At 40.9% G+C, this 20396-nt stretch overlaps 9 protein-coding genes across 9 annotated transcripts; 4 read left to right on the forward strand and 5 right to left on the reverse strand. All coding sequences in view use genetic code 12, as the record gives it.

The window, feature by feature from the left end:
* Positions 1 to 24: 24 nt before the first annotated feature.
* KGF57_005360 (uncharacterized protein) lies at positions 25 to 1512 on the forward strand (the record flags this gene model as incomplete). Its single annotated transcript, XM_051754969.1, has 1 exon — positions 25 to 1512. One exon carries the CDS (start codon positions 25 to 27, stop codon positions 1510 to 1512), a length of 1488 nt encoding a protein of 495 aa, XP_051606125.1.
* A 466-nt stretch (positions 1513 to 1978) lies between these two features.
* Positions 1979 to 3778, reverse strand: KGF57_005361 (uncharacterized protein; the record flags this gene model as incomplete). The annotated part of the gene is made up of 1 exon (XM_051754970.1): positions 1979 to 3778. One exon carries the CDS (start codon positions 3776 to 3778, stop codon positions 1979 to 1981), a length of 1800 nt encoding a protein of 599 aa, XP_051606126.1.
* A 1300-nt stretch (positions 3779 to 5078) lies between these two features.
* FDH1 (formate dehydrogenase (NAD+)) lies at positions 5079 to 6236 on the forward strand (the record flags this gene model as incomplete). The annotated part of the gene is made up of 1 exon (XM_051754971.1): positions 5079 to 6236. The coding sequence occupies one exon, from the start codon at positions 5079 to 5081 to the stop codon at positions 6234 to 6236; it is 1158 nt and encodes a 385-aa protein (XP_051606127.1).
* A 309-nt stretch (positions 6237 to 6545) lies between these two features.
* Positions 6546 to 7991, reverse strand: KGF57_005363 (alpha-ketoacid dehydrogenase kinase family protein; the record flags this gene model as incomplete). Its single annotated transcript, XM_051754972.1, has 1 exon — positions 6546 to 7991. One exon carries the CDS (start codon positions 7989 to 7991, stop codon positions 6546 to 6548), a length of 1446 nt encoding a protein of 481 aa, XP_051606128.1.
* Positions 7992 to 8139: 148 nt separating this feature from the next.
* Positions 8140 to 9300, forward strand: KGF57_005364 (uncharacterized protein; the record flags this gene model as incomplete). The annotated part of the gene is made up of 1 exon (XM_051754973.1): positions 8140 to 9300. One exon carries the CDS (start codon positions 8140 to 8142, stop codon positions 9298 to 9300), a length of 1161 nt encoding a protein of 386 aa, XP_051606129.1.
* Positions 9301 to 9344: 44 nt separating this feature from the next.
* KGF57_005365 (uncharacterized protein) lies at positions 9345 to 10503 on the reverse strand (the record flags this gene model as incomplete). Its single annotated transcript, XM_051754974.1, has 2 exons — positions 9345 to 9520; positions 9843 to 10503. 2 exons carry the CDS (start codon positions 10501 to 10503, stop codon positions 9345 to 9347), a joined length of 837 nt encoding a protein of 278 aa, XP_051606130.1.
* Positions 10504 to 10647: 144 nt separating this feature from the next.
* On the forward strand, positions 10648 to 11541 carry KGF57_005366 (uncharacterized protein; the record flags this gene model as incomplete). The annotated part of the gene is made up of 1 exon (XM_051754975.1): positions 10648 to 11541. The coding sequence occupies one exon, from the start codon at positions 10648 to 10650 to the stop codon at positions 11539 to 11541; it is 894 nt and encodes a 297-aa protein (XP_051606131.1).
* A 23-nt stretch (positions 11542 to 11564) lies between these two features.
* Positions 11565 to 17738, reverse strand: KGF57_005367 (uncharacterized protein; the record flags this gene model as incomplete). Its single annotated transcript, XM_051754976.1, has 2 exons — positions 11565 to 14079; positions 14569 to 17738. 2 exons carry the CDS (start codon positions 17736 to 17738, stop codon positions 11565 to 11567), a joined length of 5685 nt encoding a protein of 1894 aa, XP_051606132.1.
* A 153-nt stretch (positions 17739 to 17891) lies between these two features.
* On the reverse strand, positions 17892 to 19268 carry VMA13 (H(+)-transporting V1 sector ATPase subunit H; the record flags this gene model as incomplete). Its single annotated transcript, XM_051754978.1, has 1 exon — positions 17892 to 19268. One exon carries the CDS (start codon positions 19266 to 19268, stop codon positions 17892 to 17894), a length of 1377 nt encoding a protein of 458 aa, XP_051606133.1.
* Positions 19269 to 20396: the final 1128 nt, after the last annotated feature.

The following is a 20396-nucleotide window of genomic DNA, read 5'->3' on the forward strand; positions in this document are numbered from 1 at the left end:
AGCTTTCAAACGGGACCTTAGATAATGTTTAACAATATGTATCCATATCTGGGTTATTCAACCAATTTCACAACAACTCCGTCTTCAGCTTCAAACAAGGGTTCCCAATCATCCAAGAACCAGCTGCTGCTGCAAACATCACCGGGCTCTCAACAACAGCAGTCTACGCCAGGACACTTGACATCTCCTCCTGGAGCAAGACAACAGCCTTTTATTGGAAATACCGCCAACTCCGCGTCATATTTCAATAGAGGCGTTGGAGCCAATTCTACTCCTACAAGCTCTTCAACCAATACGCGTGGTGTTCCACCTTTGGGTCAAATACCAGCAAGGTCAACATACGGTATACAGTCGTTAACTGGCTTAGGAACCCATCCAAGCCAGTACCTGATTTCGCCACAACAACAAGCTCAGCAACAAGCTCAACAATCTCAACAATCTCATCAACACCAACAGGGCCATAACACTAACCTTTACTATGCTCCCCCAACTTCTCACTCGGGCACACCTCAAATCTTTAGTGCCCAATCACAAAACGACCACCCTCAACAAATGGATCCTAAACAGTTGCAAAAGTTTACTCCACAACAGCAACAATATCACCAACAAGCTCAATATTACCAGCAACAGCAATCACCACAACAGCAGGGACATTCTGGACAGCAGCAGCAACAGCAACACCCGCAAAACTACCAACAGCAACAGCAGATACAACACCAACACGATGGCTCTTCACATGTTGCTTCGGGCGTTTCTCATAATTCATCTGGTGTAGCTGCTGCTGCTGTTTCAGCCACTGGAGGAGGTAATACAGCTGCTGGTGATCAAAAGGTTAAGAAGCCAAGAAAACCAAGGGCGACCAAAAAAGAGATGGAAGAGAAGAGAAGGTTGCTTTTGGAAAAAGAAGCCTTGAGAATTCAACAAGGAGGATCTCCTGTATTGAAAGATGACTCAGCCAACACTGGTGGTAAGAAAAAGAGAGGGCGTCCAAAGAAGTTCATTCTTGACCCAGCAACTAATACCATGATTGACTCTACCCATCCAAATTTCAAGCAGTTGAATAAGATCTTGAAGGAGAGAGAAGGTAATGCTACTGCTAATGATGCAGCCGGAACCCAGCCTGAGTATGTGTCCCAATATAATGAGAATGTGACAATCCAGCAGCAGCAGCAGCAACATCTTCACCATCAACAACAACTTCAGCAACAACACCATCAGCAGCAACTCCAACAACAACAACAACAGCAACAGCAAGAACAATTGAAACTCCAAAAGCAGCAACAGAAGCTGAAGCTGAAACAAAAGCGTCAGCAGAAGCAGCAGCAACAAGAGTTGGAACAACAGCAACAGCAACATAATGCTGCTGCTGCTGCTGCTGCTGCTAATGGCTTATCTGAAATGGACTTTCAACAATTGTTGAAAAAGAAGGATAAACGAGGTAGACCCAGGAAATTTCCAGTTGAGCAAACTGGTATCACGATCAAGGGCGTCAAGATTAATGCCAAGAAGTAGGAAACAGGAGCGCGTTTGTGATTTCGAGTTGTTTTGCGTGGATGAGATGACAACAGCATGTGATTGTGTGTTTTTTTTAGAGATGTGAGAGACTGTGGTATTACTATCTGAGAAGGAAGTTTGGGGGTGGTCCACTGACAAGCACCTCCTTTCCACATTTCTACCAAGCTTGGTTGAGGGTCGAACTCCTAATCCAGCTTAATTTTGTATACTAATTCTATTATCTGTATTCTTTTACTATATTTTTTTGTGTGATAAATATACTATTTTATTGACGAGTTTGTAAATACAAAGTGTAAGTGTGTAATGTATGTCAAAGTTGTGTTATTATATAATGTTCTTTTGAACTATTCGTGATTCCATTGTTTAGCGGGATGTTCCCATTTCGCAGCAATACCAAACATGGGCGTTCTGCGCCCTTCAAAAACACCACTACTCTACAAAAGTCCCTTCCCCACATCACTCATCACATGATTTTATTCATAAATCGACCCATGGCAATCATGGGAGAACAAAATGCACGCACCATCATACACAAAGCATCAACCAACCGGCTCAACTCATACAAGATCCACACAAACAACACCAACTCCAACACAATGATGACTGTTTGCAATTGTGGGAAATGGTCCGCTATGAAATCGATGGGGGTGAATATCAACTGCATGATATGGATGCGTTTGATCAAATTGAGCAAATTGCTCACTGTGGCCAACGATGGCGACGATGGTCTATTTTTTGTGGTGGTGGCTGTAGTGGAAGTGGTCAACATTGATTGGGATGATGTTGGGGGTTCAGCTTCGAGCTGTTTTGTTTGGGGATTGTAATATAGTTCTTGCGTCATTGAGTCTTCTTCACTTGAGTCGTATTCGACTATGAATTCACTCGAGGGAGCAGTTGAGACAGATGAATCGTTGCCTCTAGGGTAAATTATTCGAGGTCCCCTTTTTGCCTTGGTTCCATTTCTGAATGTGCGATTGGCAGGTTGGTTCCAGTTGGTAAAGAGTTGCTTTGAACCGTTGGCGAATCGTGCCCTTTTTTTGCCCTTGGGTTTCTGGGAAGTTGCATCATTGACTGATTTCGTTGTAATACCGATGACTTTGTCGTCATTGGAGGTCGACTGCTGTGGTTGGTTATGTGGAGATCTATTTTGGTAAAATTCGTACCATGACCATAGATAATTATAGCTCAGGGCAATTATTGAAGTAATTGCAAACTCATCGCCAGAGGCTTGATTGTTTGCTCCATTTGTCAGATTCTGATTCTGATTCACAATTTCCTCCTTAGTCGAGGATGTCAACAGGTCAGTTGAGGAGACGTCGTGCTCGTAAGCGCCATTGATATGAGAGTCAAAGTCTCTACCCAACTCCTTCTTGGCTCGGTTCATTTTTCTCTTCAACACTGATTTGAATGTCCTTTTCTTTTTGTTTGATTTCGCTCCATTGTTTTCTAAACGACATCCTTTTTCCACTACCGACTCATCTTCAGTTCCCTGATCTTCATAATCATCGTCGTCGTCGTCATCATCATCATCATCACCAGCATCATCAACAAAGATTTCTCTATCTGGTCTTTTCCTTTTCCGATGATCGTAATAGTTATAATCATTATAGTCGTTTTTGATCACTTTGATATTCTTTAAAAAAGCAGATACTTTGGCAATGGGCTTGTTAGGTCCAACAGTGTCCTCACTTGTGGCAAAAACACAATCGATTGGATTGTATCTCTTCATATCCTCTTGCTTATCACTAAAGACCTCGCGAAATGTCTTGTGGGTGTACATTTTCGGCTTCACTTCCTCAGCTTCATCATACCTTTGTTTCTGCTTCAAGTAGTAATCGTCGTTTTTGTTTCCACGTAGAAAATGCTCACCCTTCTTATTCCGATGGTCCTTTTGTGTTTCGACTGGCGTGATTACAATACTTTCTTCGTGAATTTGTTTTAGTTCAGCTGGAGTTGGCTCTTCTTCAAGCTGATCCTCTGGATCCACCTCAACTTGTAGAGACTGTATAGTACTGCTCTTGTTGCTACTTTGGGATGACGTCAGTGAATCCAGGTGTATGTATTGCTTAGGTCGGACATTTCTCATAATGAGGGCTCTTTCCAGACGTTCTGGATTTGGAGCGGATTGAGATTGGAGATTCTCATACGGAGTTCGTGGGGTCCGATACTCTTCCTCATTTGCAGATTGAATATGCTTATTTGGGCGTCTTTGGTGTTGATTTAGATACTGCGTAGTGTAATATCCATTACTTGTGACATTCATTGCGAAATTGGAGTACGGTTCTTGCAAGGTTGAGGGGATGATGTAGGACAGTAGTTGAGTAATGCTTCAAGTTGAAGTGGTCTTGAAACGCGCGGAACTGAGTTGAGTGAATCGAGTTGGGTTTACACTCTTGGTGTCTGGAATTGAGAGATCATTGCAACCAATTGAGGAAGAAAAAGATGGCTGGTTGATCTGATGGTGAAATTATATGGCACAAAATCAAAAAAATGCGTGTGTGTGTATGTGTGTGTGTGTGTGTGTGTGTGTTGTGACATTTCAATTCACAACAATCAATGACAAATCTAAAGCACACCAGACTATTATCTTACAAACCAACCATCTACGAAGGTAATCAAGGAGTGAGCCGTTCAACACATTTGGCATTAATACAGACCCAAAGAAGCTAAACACATTGTGCTCGGAGGCATTATATGTATTGCCACTCCAAATAACGAGAAATCGCAATAAGAAATGTTACTAAGTGACTCTTCTTGGTCATGGAAACTGATAGAAGATATAATATTGGTTGTGTCAGGGTCATTATTGAAACCTTCTCTTTGCATACGATATTCTTCATATTCTTCATACACACACAATTGCCTCTATTCTTTCCAATCCTCGAGATAATTAACTTGACCTTGTAGCAACTACACGACTTTCCCCAACCTCTTCTCTTTTTTTTTTTTTTCTCCCCATCTCCCCGCGTTTTTTTTTGTTTTTTTTTTTTTTCTCTCTTTTCAAAAAACTCGGGTTTGCGTGAATTAATCTTAACATTGAGGGAAGACATTAAATACAAAGAAAATAACTCGGCTTCACAGTATAAAACAGTCAGCATTCTGGAACACAAGAAGGAAGTGTACACACAAAATCCACAATAATTATGTGTCGGTGACTTTTTGTCATATAGTCCCCCAACATCTTTGTTAATCCGAGTTGTTTAAAAATCGCGGGGGTGTGTGTGTGTGTGTGCACTAAATGAATTATGGACTGTTGCAGCTAACTTATTTTTTCTTGCTTGGGTAATTTAATTATATCGCGGAGTTGCAATTTTACACAAGGTGCATATAGGAGGAAATATTCGAAGTGATTCGAAAGGTTTCGGGCTACAGTATTTGTGTATGTACAGTTCCTGAATATATGGATGTTCTTTAATATTTCATTACTGATTCAATTTTGCTATAAATATGGCATCAAATCACCTTGTATGTCAAACTTTTTTCATTGCAGTCTGTATCGGAATCAATTCCTACAAGAAACACTACAAACTAAAATAAACACACACTTTAAACGTCAATCAAAAATGGGCAAGCCAAAGGTTTTATTGGTGCTTTATGCTGGTGGTAAGCATGCTAAAGAGGAGAAGAAGTTGTTAGGTGCTATTGAAAATGAGTTGGGCATTCGTCAATTTATTGAAGACCATGGTTACGACTTGGTTGCAACCACCGACAAAGACAATGTCAATTCGGCATTTGATTCAAACTTGGAAGATGCTGAGATTGTCATCACCACCCCATTTTACCCAGCCTATTTGACTAAGGAAAGAATTGCCAAGGCACCAAAGTTGAAGATCGCTATCACTGCCGGTGTTGGATCTGATCATGTTGATTTGAACGTAGCTAACGAGAGAGGAATCTCAGTTTTGGAAGTCACAGGGTCAAACGTCCAATCGGTTGCGGAACATGCAGTCATGACTATGCTCGTTTTGATTAGGAACTATAACATTGGCCATTTACAAGCTACCTCTGGAGGATGGGACGTTGCTGCTGTTGCAAAACAAGAATACGACTTGGAGGGCAAAGTCGTTGCTACTGTTGGTGCAGGTAGAATTGGTTACCGTATTTTAGAGAGATTGGTTCCATTCAATGTCAAGAAGTTGTTGTATTACGATTATCAACCATTGCCAGCTGAGGCGGAGGAGAAGTTGAACAAAGCTTCCAAATTGTACAATGATGTTGATGTCATTGTTGAAAAAGTGGATGACTTAGAGGCATTGGTTGCTGAAGCCGATATTGTCACCATCAACTGTCCATTGCACGAAAAGACCAAAGGCTTGTTTGACAAAGCATTGATCTCAAAAATGAAGAAAGGTGCTTACTTGGTCGACACTGCCAGAGGAGCTATTTGTGATGCTGATGCAGTTGCTGAAGCTTTGGAGTCTGGTCACCTCGGTGGTTACGGTGGTGATGTTTGGAATGTTCAACCGGCACCAAAGGACCACCCATGGAGAAAGATGCACAACCCATACGGCCCAGAATATGGTAATGCCATGACCATTCACGTCTCTGGTACCTCTTTGGATGCTCAAGCTAGATATGCCGCTGGTGTTAAGCAGATCTTGACCCAATACTTTGACAAGACCTACAACTACAGACCTCAAGATGTCATTTGTATTGATGGCCACTACGCTACTAAAGCCTACGGACAGCGTGATGATGATGCTAAGAAAGTTCCAAAATGAGATGGTCATACGGTAGATACTTTCTAGTGCTCAGCCTCTTAAATTTTACGTTTCTTTGAATTGAACTGACTAAAAGTATGCATGCTAACTCTAAAAATAATACTCTTAACAACCTTTCTTAGCAAAGCCAATTCGTAAGTAAGAATCCCCCAAAAGGAGACGACAGCATGGCTTTAACCCACTTCCAGCGAAACTCTAAGTTAACCGAGCTTTATTACCGGGATACAGCACTCCCGCTTTGCTTTATATTGAAGAAAACATTCCGCATTTTGCGTACACTATATAAATTACTACTTACTCTTTTTGTCCCTATGCCCTGTCAAGTTGTATGATGTTACTATGGTACCCCAATTTCTTTAAAGTTAAGGAAGTGTCACAGCCATAACCCTCCAAGGAGTTCATCTGTAGAGATCCATTCCAGTAATCAGCATAAACAGAACACATTGGCAACCCCATGCCCAACTTGTATTCGTGTGGTCTCGCCATAAGATCCTCTAAAGTTGATTTTTTGTTTCTAGATGCCCAGCCCACTTCATCGTCGTCGTTAGAGCTCGTCGTCTCCTTTGGCCTCACAACCGAGGATCCTGACGCAGAAAACTGCAAGTTGGAATGCAATTGCAACCCTGGTATACGATGAAAAGTGGCCAAACTCTTTCTCGCCAATTCAGGAGACTTGCCAAATGACCAAATCAGTTTCAATTGGTCATGTTGAAGTCCTCCTCCTTGGTCTGATATCCTGAAAATTACATCATGTTTCAGGTCAACGATGGTGATTTTAACAAGAGGTAATAGTGTCTCCTCTTTTGTGGTTTTTAGCGTTGCTTCAAAAGAGTTGCGTAGTATCTCATGTAACATATAATGCAAGTGAGGCACCATAAACTGGAACTCACAGTCCAAATCACCGTCTATTTGCAACTTTGGTAATTCCTTTGCGCGTGGGTATTGATGGCACAACAAATTCTTAACCTTTTCTGCAACTTCATTGAAATGATCAACAGCTTTACAAGTTTGGAATATTTCTCCAAGATAATGCGGTGGCTTTCTAGCGTAGGGCTGCTTGCGATAATTTTCACTCAATGACAAGTGCTCTTCGACAATGAGTCGTCTGCTCAAACGTGACCTCAACATGCTGCTCATGAATGAATCCAATTTCTCCTGCGACAAGCTTTCGGCAATAGATACCTCCAATGCCCCCATCATCAAATGGGGTAAGTTGAAGGTATGATCATCCAATAGGGTCGATAATATGGCACAAAACTTTTCATTCTCCTCGACTGTGTTGATTTTTCCAATCTTTCGGAAAGCGTTGAACAGGTGGTAGTAGCTTTCATATATTTGTGCCATGTGGAAATTGTTCACCACTCCGAAAGGAAGCACTTGTAAGTCACGAATTCTCATGGCTAATCTTATAGGAAGCTCTACTCGAACGAAATTGGCGCTGTTGATGATTTTTTGTTTGGTCAATGTATTGCCATAACCAGCCAACTGCCGTAATGAAACCGGATGAGGGTGTTTTTTGGAATAGTCTAGTAAAACGGTATTTTGATAAAAGTGCTGGGGATTCAAAATGTTGGAGTAGTTTGGGAATGGTCCAAGATCTTGCATGTGCTTTGCAATCTCTTCTTTCTTGATATCAGAAAGTGCATCATCGTGAATGTAGGAGAATGAACTAATCGGTGGCGTGTATTTCGAATTGAAGCGTTTCAGCAGACTGGTAAGTCCATGTTTTGTATGTGCTCTGGTGGTTGCAAACATTCCTTGTTGTAGATGAGAAAGATGGAGCGGGGCATATTTGATCTCGTGATTTTCTCACTTTACGCTGGCGCACACACACACACACAAACACACACACACACACACACACACAAGCACACACACACATATATATATATGAAACAATGAGATGCTCGATAAGATTAGGCTCTCAGTATTTGACAACATCGTCAATGGAGTCATTGGTAATGATGAAGATTTAATCAAGGCTTTGAAGAAAACACGAGCATTTGCCCGCGATCCTGAAGAACTATGTCACTACACCAAAGATGATGCGGGAATTAAGTTTGCCGACACTGGTGGTCTAGAGAAAGTGAAAATTTCATTCAGTCGCAAGGAAACCAAGAAGAAGAACGTCAAAAGTGAAAGGAATCAGCCAATTATTGGGGCCTGTCTCTCAAAAGGTTTCGACAGATATACTTCACCAGATTTGAACAATGTGTACCTGTTACAAGATTTGTTCAAAGCAATAAAATATCTAATTGAGAGCAGGAAGCTATCACGAGACAAGCTCAGAGTTGTTACTACGAGGCGGCATTTGATGAAATTGATGTGCATCCCTTTGAATAAACAACCAGTCGACTTTGATGTCATTTATTGGCGAGGGTTGGTAATTTTCGCGTACAATTGGGATGAAGAAGTAAAGTTGGTTCCTGACAATATTCAAAAAATGCTTCAATATAGTGGCTACCAGTTTGAGAAAGTGGTTACTGGGAAGACATCTCGTGACAATGCGTCTCTGTTTTATACGGTGACCCAACATTCCGTTGATGCAGCCAATGTGATCTACTCGGCCGAAATTGACTGCGCAATAGCAAAGGAACCGGGATTACAAAACTACGTGGAATTGAAGACACATTCTACTCTCCTTGATGACAAGCTCAAGACGGCAAACAAGCTTCAGAGAAAGTTAATGGCATTGTACTGTCAGAACAAGTTTATATCGTGCAATTACTCTGCCATGGGCTTTAGATCACAAGATTTCAGACTAGCGTCGCTTAAAAAGTATACAGAGCATGAGCTAGTTGGACTATTGGACAAGCTACCTATATTCCTCACCCATCTGTGCTCTTTGAAAACAAAGCACATTTTCCAATGGTACAACCTTGTAATTAGTTGGTTGTGTCAAAGACACTTTGATGACAACGAAAAACCACATGTTTTCAAATTACGATTTGAAAGAAAAGATGAGCTAATGGACTCCCATTTGGCAGTGGAGCCTGTCTCAGATGACGAAGCAGTTAAAACTTTCAATAAGCTAGTTCCCGAGTGGTTTCAAAACTTTTATTAGACAAATACTATGTACATGTAAAGCCAAATCCGCCTATTATTTTTCTACTCCTGTATTGAATCCTTGATTGCCAACTTCCTCGAGTGTGAGTCGAAATAGTCTCCCAAGTCAGCAACCGACATGGCACTAGGATCAGCAGCCATTGTATGCTTATCTTTAAAGGACACTTTGATCTCTTGTTTGTCAGATGGGTTGTTCAATAGCTTGAAATCAATTTTGGCTGTGGGGGGCATTCGCGAGAGGAAAATTCTCGCACTTTTGGCACCTGTGCTGAAGGGATTAAACCTCACCAGTACATTTGAAAAGTACTTGGTGATCATCGTGAATAAAAAAAAAAGGGAGTTCAGTTTCGGCTCTAATCTGTGGTTTTACTTGGTGAGATGAAAGAAAGAGAGAACAAAAAAGAAAAAGAAAAAGAAAAAGAAAAAGAATTGTTAGAAGTCGAGAGAGTGCGCCGCACATTACCCAATTGGGAATCTTTGAATATTCCACATTTATTTATGTAGTGTCCTGTCTTCTCGATGTCGAAGACAGTGACACACTGGCTGAGAGCTCAGCGCTTGGTCTCAATTGTTTCTTTTTCATAACCTCTGTGAATTTGATGTCCCTCCTCGACTTAAGATGCCCCCAGGCGAAATAAGCAACTGGAATATATCCCACAAACATTGCCTTAAGCGCCAACTCATGGATCGAGTCCTCTTCCACAAACGACAAACTTAAAAACACCTGAATCATTTCTGCCACTACCGACAAAGGATAAACAATGTAAAAATTGTTGTATTGCAACCAAAACAAGAAAAACGGTGACGTCCTGGTTTTCACTCGAAACCCATGGTAGCTATAATGAATGATATACTGTAAACACCAAGCTGTTATGAGTAGTGAATATGACGTATGTTTAGCTATCTTTGGATGAGGAAATATAACTGCGTAGCAAATACAAACCATTTTGATTCCATTCAATAATGGCCATATTTGTGACTTCCATTTTGTAAGGCCCAAGGATAGGAGTAGTAATGTACCTATCACAGGGGTTACTGCCACAGCATGGAAGAAGTCGGCGATTCCTCCTGGTAAAAAGCGTCTTCCAACCAAAGGTAGTAGGATCAAAAACCTCATAAAACAACAAAGCCATAAGGTCATGGCTGCAACATTGAAAAAAAACAATAATCTCTGCTTAAAAGGGAGTGGATACAATGGCATATTGATGTAAGTGGAGATGACTTGTGTATATGATGTTGGAACATGTGTTGCCGGGAATTTTTCAAAATTTAACACGCGAACGAATGATTTTCAGTACACATCCTTTTTCCTTGTTCTAGGTCTATTGGTTTCTGCACCCTCGCAATGAAGCTTGTATTCTTATTCCTTCTCGTTGTGGTTGGGATTGTGAGTGCCTGGAGCTCCGAAGATTACGAAATATTTAAACTCAATGACAAGGTGCGTCAAGTGTTGGGTCCAGAAGTCAACTTCTACCAGTGGTTCAATTTGACAAAAGGACCAAAATCAACCCCAGTGGAGATCAAAAAGGCGTATAGAAAATTGTCAAAAGCATTGCACCCTGACAAATTCAGCTCCAATGCTGCAAGAAAGAAAGCGGAAGAAAAGTATGCTATTTTGTCGTCGGTTAACAATATCTTACGGGATGCTGCAAGAAAAGAAAGATATGACTACTTTTTAAGCAAAGGCTTCCCAAAGTGGAAAGGGACAGGGTACCTTTATTCCAAGTTCAGACCAGGGTTGGTTTTGACTGTGGTTGTTGTTTATATTCTCGTTGGTGCATTGCACTATTTTGCTTTAAAAATAAACAGAAGGCAGAGTTTCAAAAGGGTTGCTGAGTACAAGAACCAGATCAAAAACCAGGCCTGGAATGGGTCCATAGTACCACCTTCAGATGGATCGGATAGAAGGCTTGTCAATCAGGAAAACAACACTACATTTATCGTTAAAAACACAGGTGATGTCTATGTTGAAGACGACGAAGGACTGCATTTAGTTGATGAGTATGACATCAATGTGCATCCAACTTTTAAAGACACATTGTTTTTCAAAGTGCCTGCAAAGTTGTACAACTTGACATTGGGGAAAGTATTGACACCAATCAGCACAGCAGTCACATACAAGAAACCAGTTGCAAAAGTTAATGACGAAGACCAAGTTGAATTTGTGAAAAAGAAAAAGAGTAAAGGGAAAAAGATGGAATTACCAAACGGAAAAGTAGTATATAGTAGAAAGAAATAGATTTTGTTTTCTAATTTTGCCTATTACTCATTATGCTTAGACACTCTTCGTAATTCGTTGCTGTCATCATCCTCATCTTCATCAGACGAGCTTCCCGATAAATGATCTGCCCCATTTGCATCTAATGCATCTTCTAGTTCTTCGTCATCATCCACGGGGTGTGGAGTTATATCCCTACTCGGAGTCATTTTCCCTACTTCGACGTCAGCCACTTTAGGACCCTCCATGTCCTCGTCCTCGTCCTCATCTTCATTTTCATTTTCATGTTCATTTTCACCGTCATGGACAAACTCTTCATGATTCAAAGTGTCGCCAAGAATGATCTTCTTTGGTTCATTAGGGTCAACATAGTCTTCAGAATTCTCAAATGTGTCCCCTTCGTCTGCACCCAAAACAACGTTGTAAACCTCCCTCGTCTTGGTCAAGATGTCATTGACAAACCAATTCCATTTTTCACTCAGGACAGCTTCAACTATTGTGTGGGATATAAGATCCGGTTTGTACAAAGATGTAAACTTGACAATCTCCTCCCCTATGAGAATCAAATGCCCCATGTATCCCGGGCGAGGGTCAACTTCAGTTTCATACGATCTTACAATCAAATTTGTCAAATCGCACTGATCCTTTTTGAATAGTTCCACAATCAAAAAAGAATTGTATGAGTTGAGTTTGCCATTGAATACCTGTTGTACCAAGTCAAAAACCACATTGTGGAAAAAATTGTTCCACTTGTACTTTGTAAACTTGCTAACAATACTCAACAAAACCTTCAGATCAATGAGTTTGATCTTGAACAAGTCACCTACACAAGGATCCAGTCTAATAGTCTTGTTTCTCTCTTCGCAAACGAATGGATTTTCTGGCGATATGGAAGGCTCCTCATCTTCTGAATCTTCAATTGACTCGATATTTTTGATTAGATTAGAATAGTCATGCTTGTCTTCTTCGGCAAATTGGACGTCATCCAACGACACATCGTCTAACCCAGATGTAACATCGCTGATGTTAGGGGTCTCCACGAATGCAATCTTTTCGTCTAAAGCTCTTCTCAACCGCTTCGACTGTTGTAGCCGAATATGATCTCGAATACTGATGATTTTCCTGATTCTTTTCGAATTCAATAGAGTCATATTTGAGCAATGAAGAAGCTCAGCAATGAGCTCGGATATTTTGAATCTCGTAAATCCCAAAATGTCTGAAGTCACTCCATTTGGTGGAATTGGTTCAATTTCTAGTAATTCCCCAAATTCACGCAAGTTCTCAGAGAAAATTTCCAACATGTCTCCTAAATAAATGGGGTCTCTTGGTCCTGGTGGGTTTTGTTCGAGATCTTTGAGCCATTGAAACATGACATACGAGTTGATTTCCCCAGGTCCTCCATCGTCGCTTTGCAACATGGAACTGTATGAGCCACAGTTTAAGTCATAGTCAGAATTATTCTTTCTGATGAGTTCGATAACTATACTAACGCAATTGTTGATTCCATGCTTATTGGTCTGAGTATTGCCATTTTTCCCCTGCACTCTCTTCAACATTATGTCGTGTATAATGATGTTCACCACTTCAGGAGACACCAATTGTCGCGTTAGCTGATTCGGTCCGATGTTTGTTTCCATTACAACAGCCAAAGCAGCATTGGATGATATAGTGATCAAAGCTTTTAGAAAATCCGTTGCTGAACTCTGGCGAAAATATAGCTGATGATCAGGGATATATGGTGCGTTGTCAAATTGGACAGGCTGAGGTTTCAAAATATCCACCAATTTCATAATAACGCCTTGTTGTGCGATCGTGTCAAGTATCCCAGTGGGCGAATCTGGTTTATCCGTTTGTATTATTCGAAAGAAATAGTCCATTATTGCTGGAACCTCGATTTTAGCCAAGAAGGTATCGACGAGATCATCTTGTCTTCTAACAAAATTCAAAAGCTCAATACTGTTACATTCCAATAGCTGATCCAAAATATGCACAAGGTACGATACACTGGGGTAGTTTTCCTGTAAATGCTCCAATTTCAATATCAGCCATAGCTTGTTTATAAGATTCGGCGTTTCTATTATCCTATTTGGGATGATCCAAATATCGAATGAAAGGATATCAGCTGCTGCTTGAACAGATTTCCGAAATGCTTCATCCTTGTCTTGATCTTTTGCTTCATTTATTTCGTCAACTTCCTCCAAATCAGTTGTTGGAGTATGGTCCATTATTGTCTTCTGAACATTTTCATCTTCCTTAAGTCCTTGCTGATAAAAGAAATCCACACTCTTTTCTAAAATCTCAATAAGGCCCAGTAGTATATGAGGCTGCACTAAGAGTTCGATCAATTTAATCCCCTTTGCTTCTTTGTTTGACCCACTATTATTATTGTTGTCGTTGTTTTGTGAGTTTAATGATGCAGAATCAGATAGGGCGTGAATTGGATCGGGATTGGATTGTGAGAATAGAAAATTGCCTCCCTTGTTGATGGTCCCCTTCACGCTATGCAATTCGTTGAGCAATTCCTGAACTAATGTTTGATCCTGGACAATGTCATCAACACTAACTGTTGAAAAGTCATGTATCGAGTCCAAGAATTTCAGTAAGGTATTATTGCTCAGTGAGGAATTGGTAAACGGCCAAAATGACATTTCTTATTCACAAAAATGGTTCTAAGAGGCTCTAGTTCAAGGCTACCCTCCTATCTGTATTTCTTCAATGGAGGGGAGGGAGGAGTTGGTACTGATATCAAATCAAAATTGCGCCGTTGCTCAATGCAAAAAGTGTATCACAAAAGATTTTGTTCAATCGAATTCTGTGGATATCGAATATTTTTTTTTTTCCTCATTCTTGTAATTTACTACTACACATTGCGCAACTAATTTGATGTATACACGTAGCTTGTAAGGTGGTGTACTATACATTCGGTGGGTATGGCGCCTGTTCGACTTGACTCGAAAGCTACTAGCTTCAACATAGTGAGAGTATAAATTTTGTCAGCTAGATCAACCCTCCTCCATCGACTCCAACATCTTTATCGCACGATCATACTCATCGAGAATATACTGATTCATCTCTCTGATTGACTGTGCTACAATGTCCCTGCAGTTGGTGGCACAATGTTCTACCCATTGCTCAATAGTCATTCGCTCCTCTTCTTCGGGCATTTCAGCAATGAATCTGGTCAACTCACCATCAATATCGTCATGAAGATCATACTTGGAGCTGGCTAGAGTCTTTAGCTCTCTTGAGCTGGTGTCCAAGTTGTGCATTTGTTGTACAAATCTTTGCATAGACTTTGTCTCCCATTTAGATGCCGATATCGGTTGTGTCAATTCTGCTGCAATATTCTCATCGTCGTTCAAAAGCGAATCCATCGCTAGAGGGCCAGAACGGTCCGATGTATCATCTGGTGTTTCGTCTTTGTCAAGTCCAGAATTCTCTTTCGAGCTTGCTCTTGTGCGCTCATTATTGAATTCGTGCGTCTGGGGACTTGGCTCGGCGTCTGCCGTGGCAGTTATTGGTACATCTTTAGGGGAGGCATGTGCGACAACCATGCTACGGTCATCACTTTTAGGTTTAGACTCACCTTGTGCAATGCTTTCACGCAATCCACCACTATCCACGTTGTTGTCTCGTAGGTGGGTTGAGATATGAGTGCCATCATGTATATTGCTGACCTCCGTGCTCTTGTTTGGGAGAGAAGTGTGTGGGCTGAGTATAGTACGAGACTTTTGTTCAACAGCCTCACCTGACACGCCGTTCGGAGCCACCAGCTCGATGTCATCTGCATCTGCCAGTTGGATCAACCCATGGTCGCCATTAACATGGCTTCCCACAATAGAACTCTGCATCTCTTTACGTCTCTCAGTTGCTGCTTGTTGTTTGAAATCATCTCCCAAATCATCTTCCTCGACTTTGTCATCAACCTCAAAATGCTTGTCAATGTCATTAATCTCGTTGAGATATTCTGAGTAATCCAGTTCAGAGTCACTACTTATAGGTGAAGCCTCAGGATGAGAGGCGGCTATTTGTGATTGATTGCTGGAGTTATCCTCCTGCGCGACATGTTTGCCTTCATGTGCGGGTCCTGAGCTCTTGTGTGTGTCCGCTTGCTGTTGATTAGTGTTAGCACATGTGGAGCCCTTTGGTGTGTTAGCCTCAACGTCTTTTTCCTCAAGCCCATGATGTACGTCCACCTTTGCCGATACCTCATCACCAACTTCCTTATCATTTGAATCTAACATTGAATTATTGGCCGTGCTGTGTCCTTGAATTGTTTCTGCACCCAAAGTACCAGCTTCAGGTTTATTTATCAGATCTTCCTTCTGTGCTTTGATCACGTCGTGAGACTCCATAACGGGGTGAGTGTCTCGTGATATACTTCCATTGTTTGAATTTCCTGCGTTAGCCACATCCTTCTTTTCGACACCACTAAGATGCATGTCCCCACCTCCATTATGTACTGGCTTGGCATTACTTGACCTCTTCTTCACTTCACCCTCAATACTTTCACTGGTGATATCCCACGACACATCGAAAATGCTTCGTTTTGCAGAATCAAGTTTCTTAGGCAGTTCTGACAATTTAGTAGGAGACATGCGAACTGGAGGAGTGAATGATTCCAGCTGTTCAAAGCTTTTGTCCTCCATAGCCAAAACGGTGTTTGATTGTATTACTCGTTTCTCTAATTTCACAATATGAGCTTCGTTGTAATCTTGGTCAGTTGAACTGTCTTCAAAAGCAGGTGCTGGCGTGGTCCGCTTAATGATTTTTTTGCGACGTATGGGCGATAAGCTGTCCCCAGCCCGTTTATTGGACTTTGGCTCCTCGTTGGGGACTATCGCCTTTTTCTCAGTTTTGTTTGTCTTAAATGACTTTTTCTTAGTCTGCTTTGGTACAATTTCGGCAACAGACTCTGAGTCGTTTGTCGGTTGAAATGAGTCAGAAGTGGGATCGTATTCGTCACTGGAGCTGGCTTCTATACTATCGTGCCCGTGCCCATCACCGTGCGGTCTTTCATCAAAAGATTGATCAATCGAATCATCTTGTTCAACGTCATTCATCTCTATGTCATTCACAACATGCATCGGCGTGTCACTGTAAACATCAACACCACCACCTAGTGCTTCCCTCCCACCAAGAGTAGTCCCCTTCTCTCCTCCGTTGACATTCTCGCCGTACACTGTACCATTTCTATCTCCCATGTCTTGCTTGTCATTGACTGCATCAGCACCTGCATCAGCACCTGCATCAGCACCTGCATCAGCACCTGCAAAATCAGTCACTCGCTTATTCTCTCTAGTTTCTCCATTAGTATGCTTTGACACTTGAATAAACTCTTGTAGCAAATCTTGGTCAGGCAATTTTTTCCAATACTTCAAATTTGGATCCTCCTTGATAGTTGCCCTTGCAGGACGACTCCTTGTCCTTGGCGTGGATTCGTCGTCTTGTTTCGCACCTTCGTTCGTGAGATTCTGCATTGTGTGACCTGCGGTGGTTTTTTCTCGAACCCCATTTGGAATTTCATAATCGAAATCGTCTAAATGTAAAGATTCATCAAATGGCGACTTTTCTTGTCTCTTGCTCCCACCTTGTTTCCTCTCCACATATTTAACCAAAAAATAACAATAACTTGATGTGTTGTTCAAATGCTCCTCAACTGGATCATCTTGTTCATCCCAGGAATCTAGTGCACAATGACAATAAGGACATACTACTCTGTCATCCCCTGCGAAACGTGGCTGATAAATAAACCCAGCGTCTTCTAATGATTTAGAGTTCGGTCGATAGCCTGTGCCATCCAATGGGAAATTTTTGAAAAACCTAGCTCGAAGTTTGGTCGATAGTTGATTGAAAGGATCTCGAAATTTAGATTTGGACCAGTGTTTCTTTATTTCATCGTCTAGTAAGTCACGGCATGAGTGGTATGTGTTTAGAAACCCGGCCATCGGGCAACTTATACTGCGCTTAGCATGATCGGATATAACCTCTGCAATAGTCAGGTATCTCTCAACAGTAGTTGCTTTTTGACAATAGGCGCATGTAATACGATTTGCGGTCTTCCTGATGGGTGAATAGTAAAAACCTGCTTCGACCAATTCATTTGTGTGGGCAAAGTCAATTACATCAGACCAAGTGTACTTCTTGCCATCCTTGGCAACAGGATGCTTGAATGTGTTGACCCTGTTGTCTATGTAGATCATAGAGTCATCATTCATTGATGAATAATGTGAATGTTGTGGTACATCCGGTTATAACGCGTTATTTTCTATCTTTTAATTTTTTTTTTTCTCTTCGTTTTTCGTTTTTCGTTTGTCGTTTTTCTAAACTACACAGTCTATACAATCATTTCTCTTCAATTCGAAGTCTATTCAAAAGCTTTGACCAACGAGTAATTGAATGGTTTTTAATGCCTCATATCTGAGCTCATTGTTTCCTTGATTGTTTTCCAAAAACGACATAATCATCACCTTGTACAGACCCCCCTTTTCAGTATTGATGAAATGGATCAAATCCTGACCGAGATTTTTGATCAAGTATTGCAAATCGTTCAACAATACCACGCAAATGGTTGTGTCATTAGAATTGGCACCCAAGATATCAAATATTCTCTTTACCAATTTATAGTTTGAGTCCTTAAATTTGCCTGAGTTTTCCAACCAGAAATCGGTAGATTTGTGTATTGGCGAAGCCCAACTTAATAACTTGGGGTTTTCCAAAGCAGTGAGGTACTCGTCAAATGAGGTTAATTTAGTTTTGACTGTTTCTTCCAAGGTATCTGACAAATAAGCAAGATCACTGCACAATTCTTCATCGCTTCCATTCTGAGCAAACTTCCTTTCCTTTAATGTTTTTATTGTGGTCAAGGCATCATGAAACAACAACAACTTGACAACTTTGAATTGCTCTTGAGAAGACACACAACAGCTAACGTAATTTTTTAACACGGCAACTGAAATACGTACAATTTTCAACTTAATTGACTCTTTGGCAATTGATAAAAGTGAGCCGGCAATTTGTGGGAAATTGTGAATAATTGACTTGTTAATCTCGGCATTAAAAGATAATATCCAAGTTGCCAACAACACATTATATGACAATTGCAAACCAGTTGCATTGGGGTGGGTGGACAGTTTGGTGACCAATGCATTTATTGGTTTGAAATTGGACAAGAGATTGTTTTCCTGGTAAATTGTCTTGTATTTCCTGTTTGTCACCAATTCTTGAAGCAATTGAATCCCAATGAATTGGAAATTCGAATCACTATTTTCGATAAGCTGGGTGATTGCAGTAAATGCACGGATAATCACTTCCTTATCTGGCGAACCCTTGGCAAGAATAACCAAGTTATACAACGCCAATGATGTAATCAACGGGTCCTTGTCCAAGTGTTTGACAAATGGGTCAAATGGTAGATCCTTATCAATTGAGGATAAATTCAAAAGTGCGTCCTGAAACTCAGGGACCTTAATCAACAAATCATTAATCAATGTCAACACATTCTTAACAACGTCATCTTTATCGACCTTACTCAAAACGTTGAGTAATACTTTGGAGTACAAGTCCAATTGCGACTTTACGGTTTTGTCCCTATTTTCAACGGATTGTTTTTCTAAAATCTTTATATGATTGGCATCATCTTCGGTGACAGCTCTAGATCTCGCAAGACCCTCCCACGGAATAATCCTTTCACTGATTATCTTCTTGGAATCATTCAAATATGTGCTGTCAAGGGTGAATTGAGACATGTCTAAGTGCTGTGGTCAATTTCAAAGTCTTTTATTGCTCAGAGGATTTTTTTTTGATATTATCGTTGATTGAATTTCAAAGCGCACATATAATTTGAGTAGGACACGACTTATGTGGCTGCAAAAGTATGCCACGGAAACAATCAATGGAGGGAGGAGATCTGCCGAGCTCAAGTATTTTTAGTTGGTTAATGGATGGGTGCGTCCATTTAGGAGCATGCCGCGTTTTGTAATTATAGATAACAAGCCCAGTAAGTTCGTCCATTTAACCCATGATTTTGATCCAGATCATGTGTTTATTGGACCATCTTTGACCATGCTGGAAAAGCTTGTAGACAGTTCTAGGTTGTGTATTTATTGTGGACAGATGCCAACACCGAGCCTTCCTCTCAAGACAAGTGTCGTCAACTAGCGTCGGAGGGTGTTCAATTCATTCTTCTTTCCAATAAAGGGCCTTGTCATTGTTGGGCAAATGGCTGGAAGATTTGCACGTTTGACCAATAACAGATTCAACTACAATTAGAGTCGCGCCACATCTGTCCATGAGACACCTACACATCCAAACTCGTATCTTCAATTAGCTACGTGTAACTCACTTTTTTTCATTTATCTCCACGCAGAAAGCTTAGAAGACGGTTGAGTTTGAAGCTTTATAAAATTTTAACTTGTTCCCCGTCTCTCCAGCTAGTTTCATGACATTTTCATGTCTCCAGCTCGGTAAACAGCACCAACATGTTTCCTAAACGTGACCAAATTTTGGCCAACTGTATGAACCTGGCAAAAAAATTTGATACAATTTCAAGCGTGGCGTAGCTGCTCGCAATGTCGGCCGGTGTCGTATAGAGGTTAGTACAAGTCGTTGTGGCTAAGAAGCAATACCGACTAAACCCAGGTTCGATTCCTGGCACCGGCATAAAACCATTTTATGTTTTTTTTTTTATTTTTTTTCTTTTCCTTTTTGCTCAAAGGACCTTGCATCTCCTCCATCTTATAAGCTTTTCGGGATTACTAGAGGTATCTGTCTGATACATAGCACATGCAACTAGAGACCATAAGATAGTGTTCTTTTTTATGTAAGTGTATCCAATTTTTGTTTTAAAATCAATGCAATTTGTTGTGAAAAATATC

Source organism: Candida theae (assembly GCF_024610275.1).
Source record: "Candida theae strain CBS 12239 chromosome Unknown scaffold28, whole genome shotgun sequence".
NCBI classification, from domain to species: domain Eukaryota; kingdom Fungi; phylum Ascomycota; class Pichiomycetes; order Serinales; family Debaryomycetaceae; genus Lodderomyces; species Lodderomyces theae.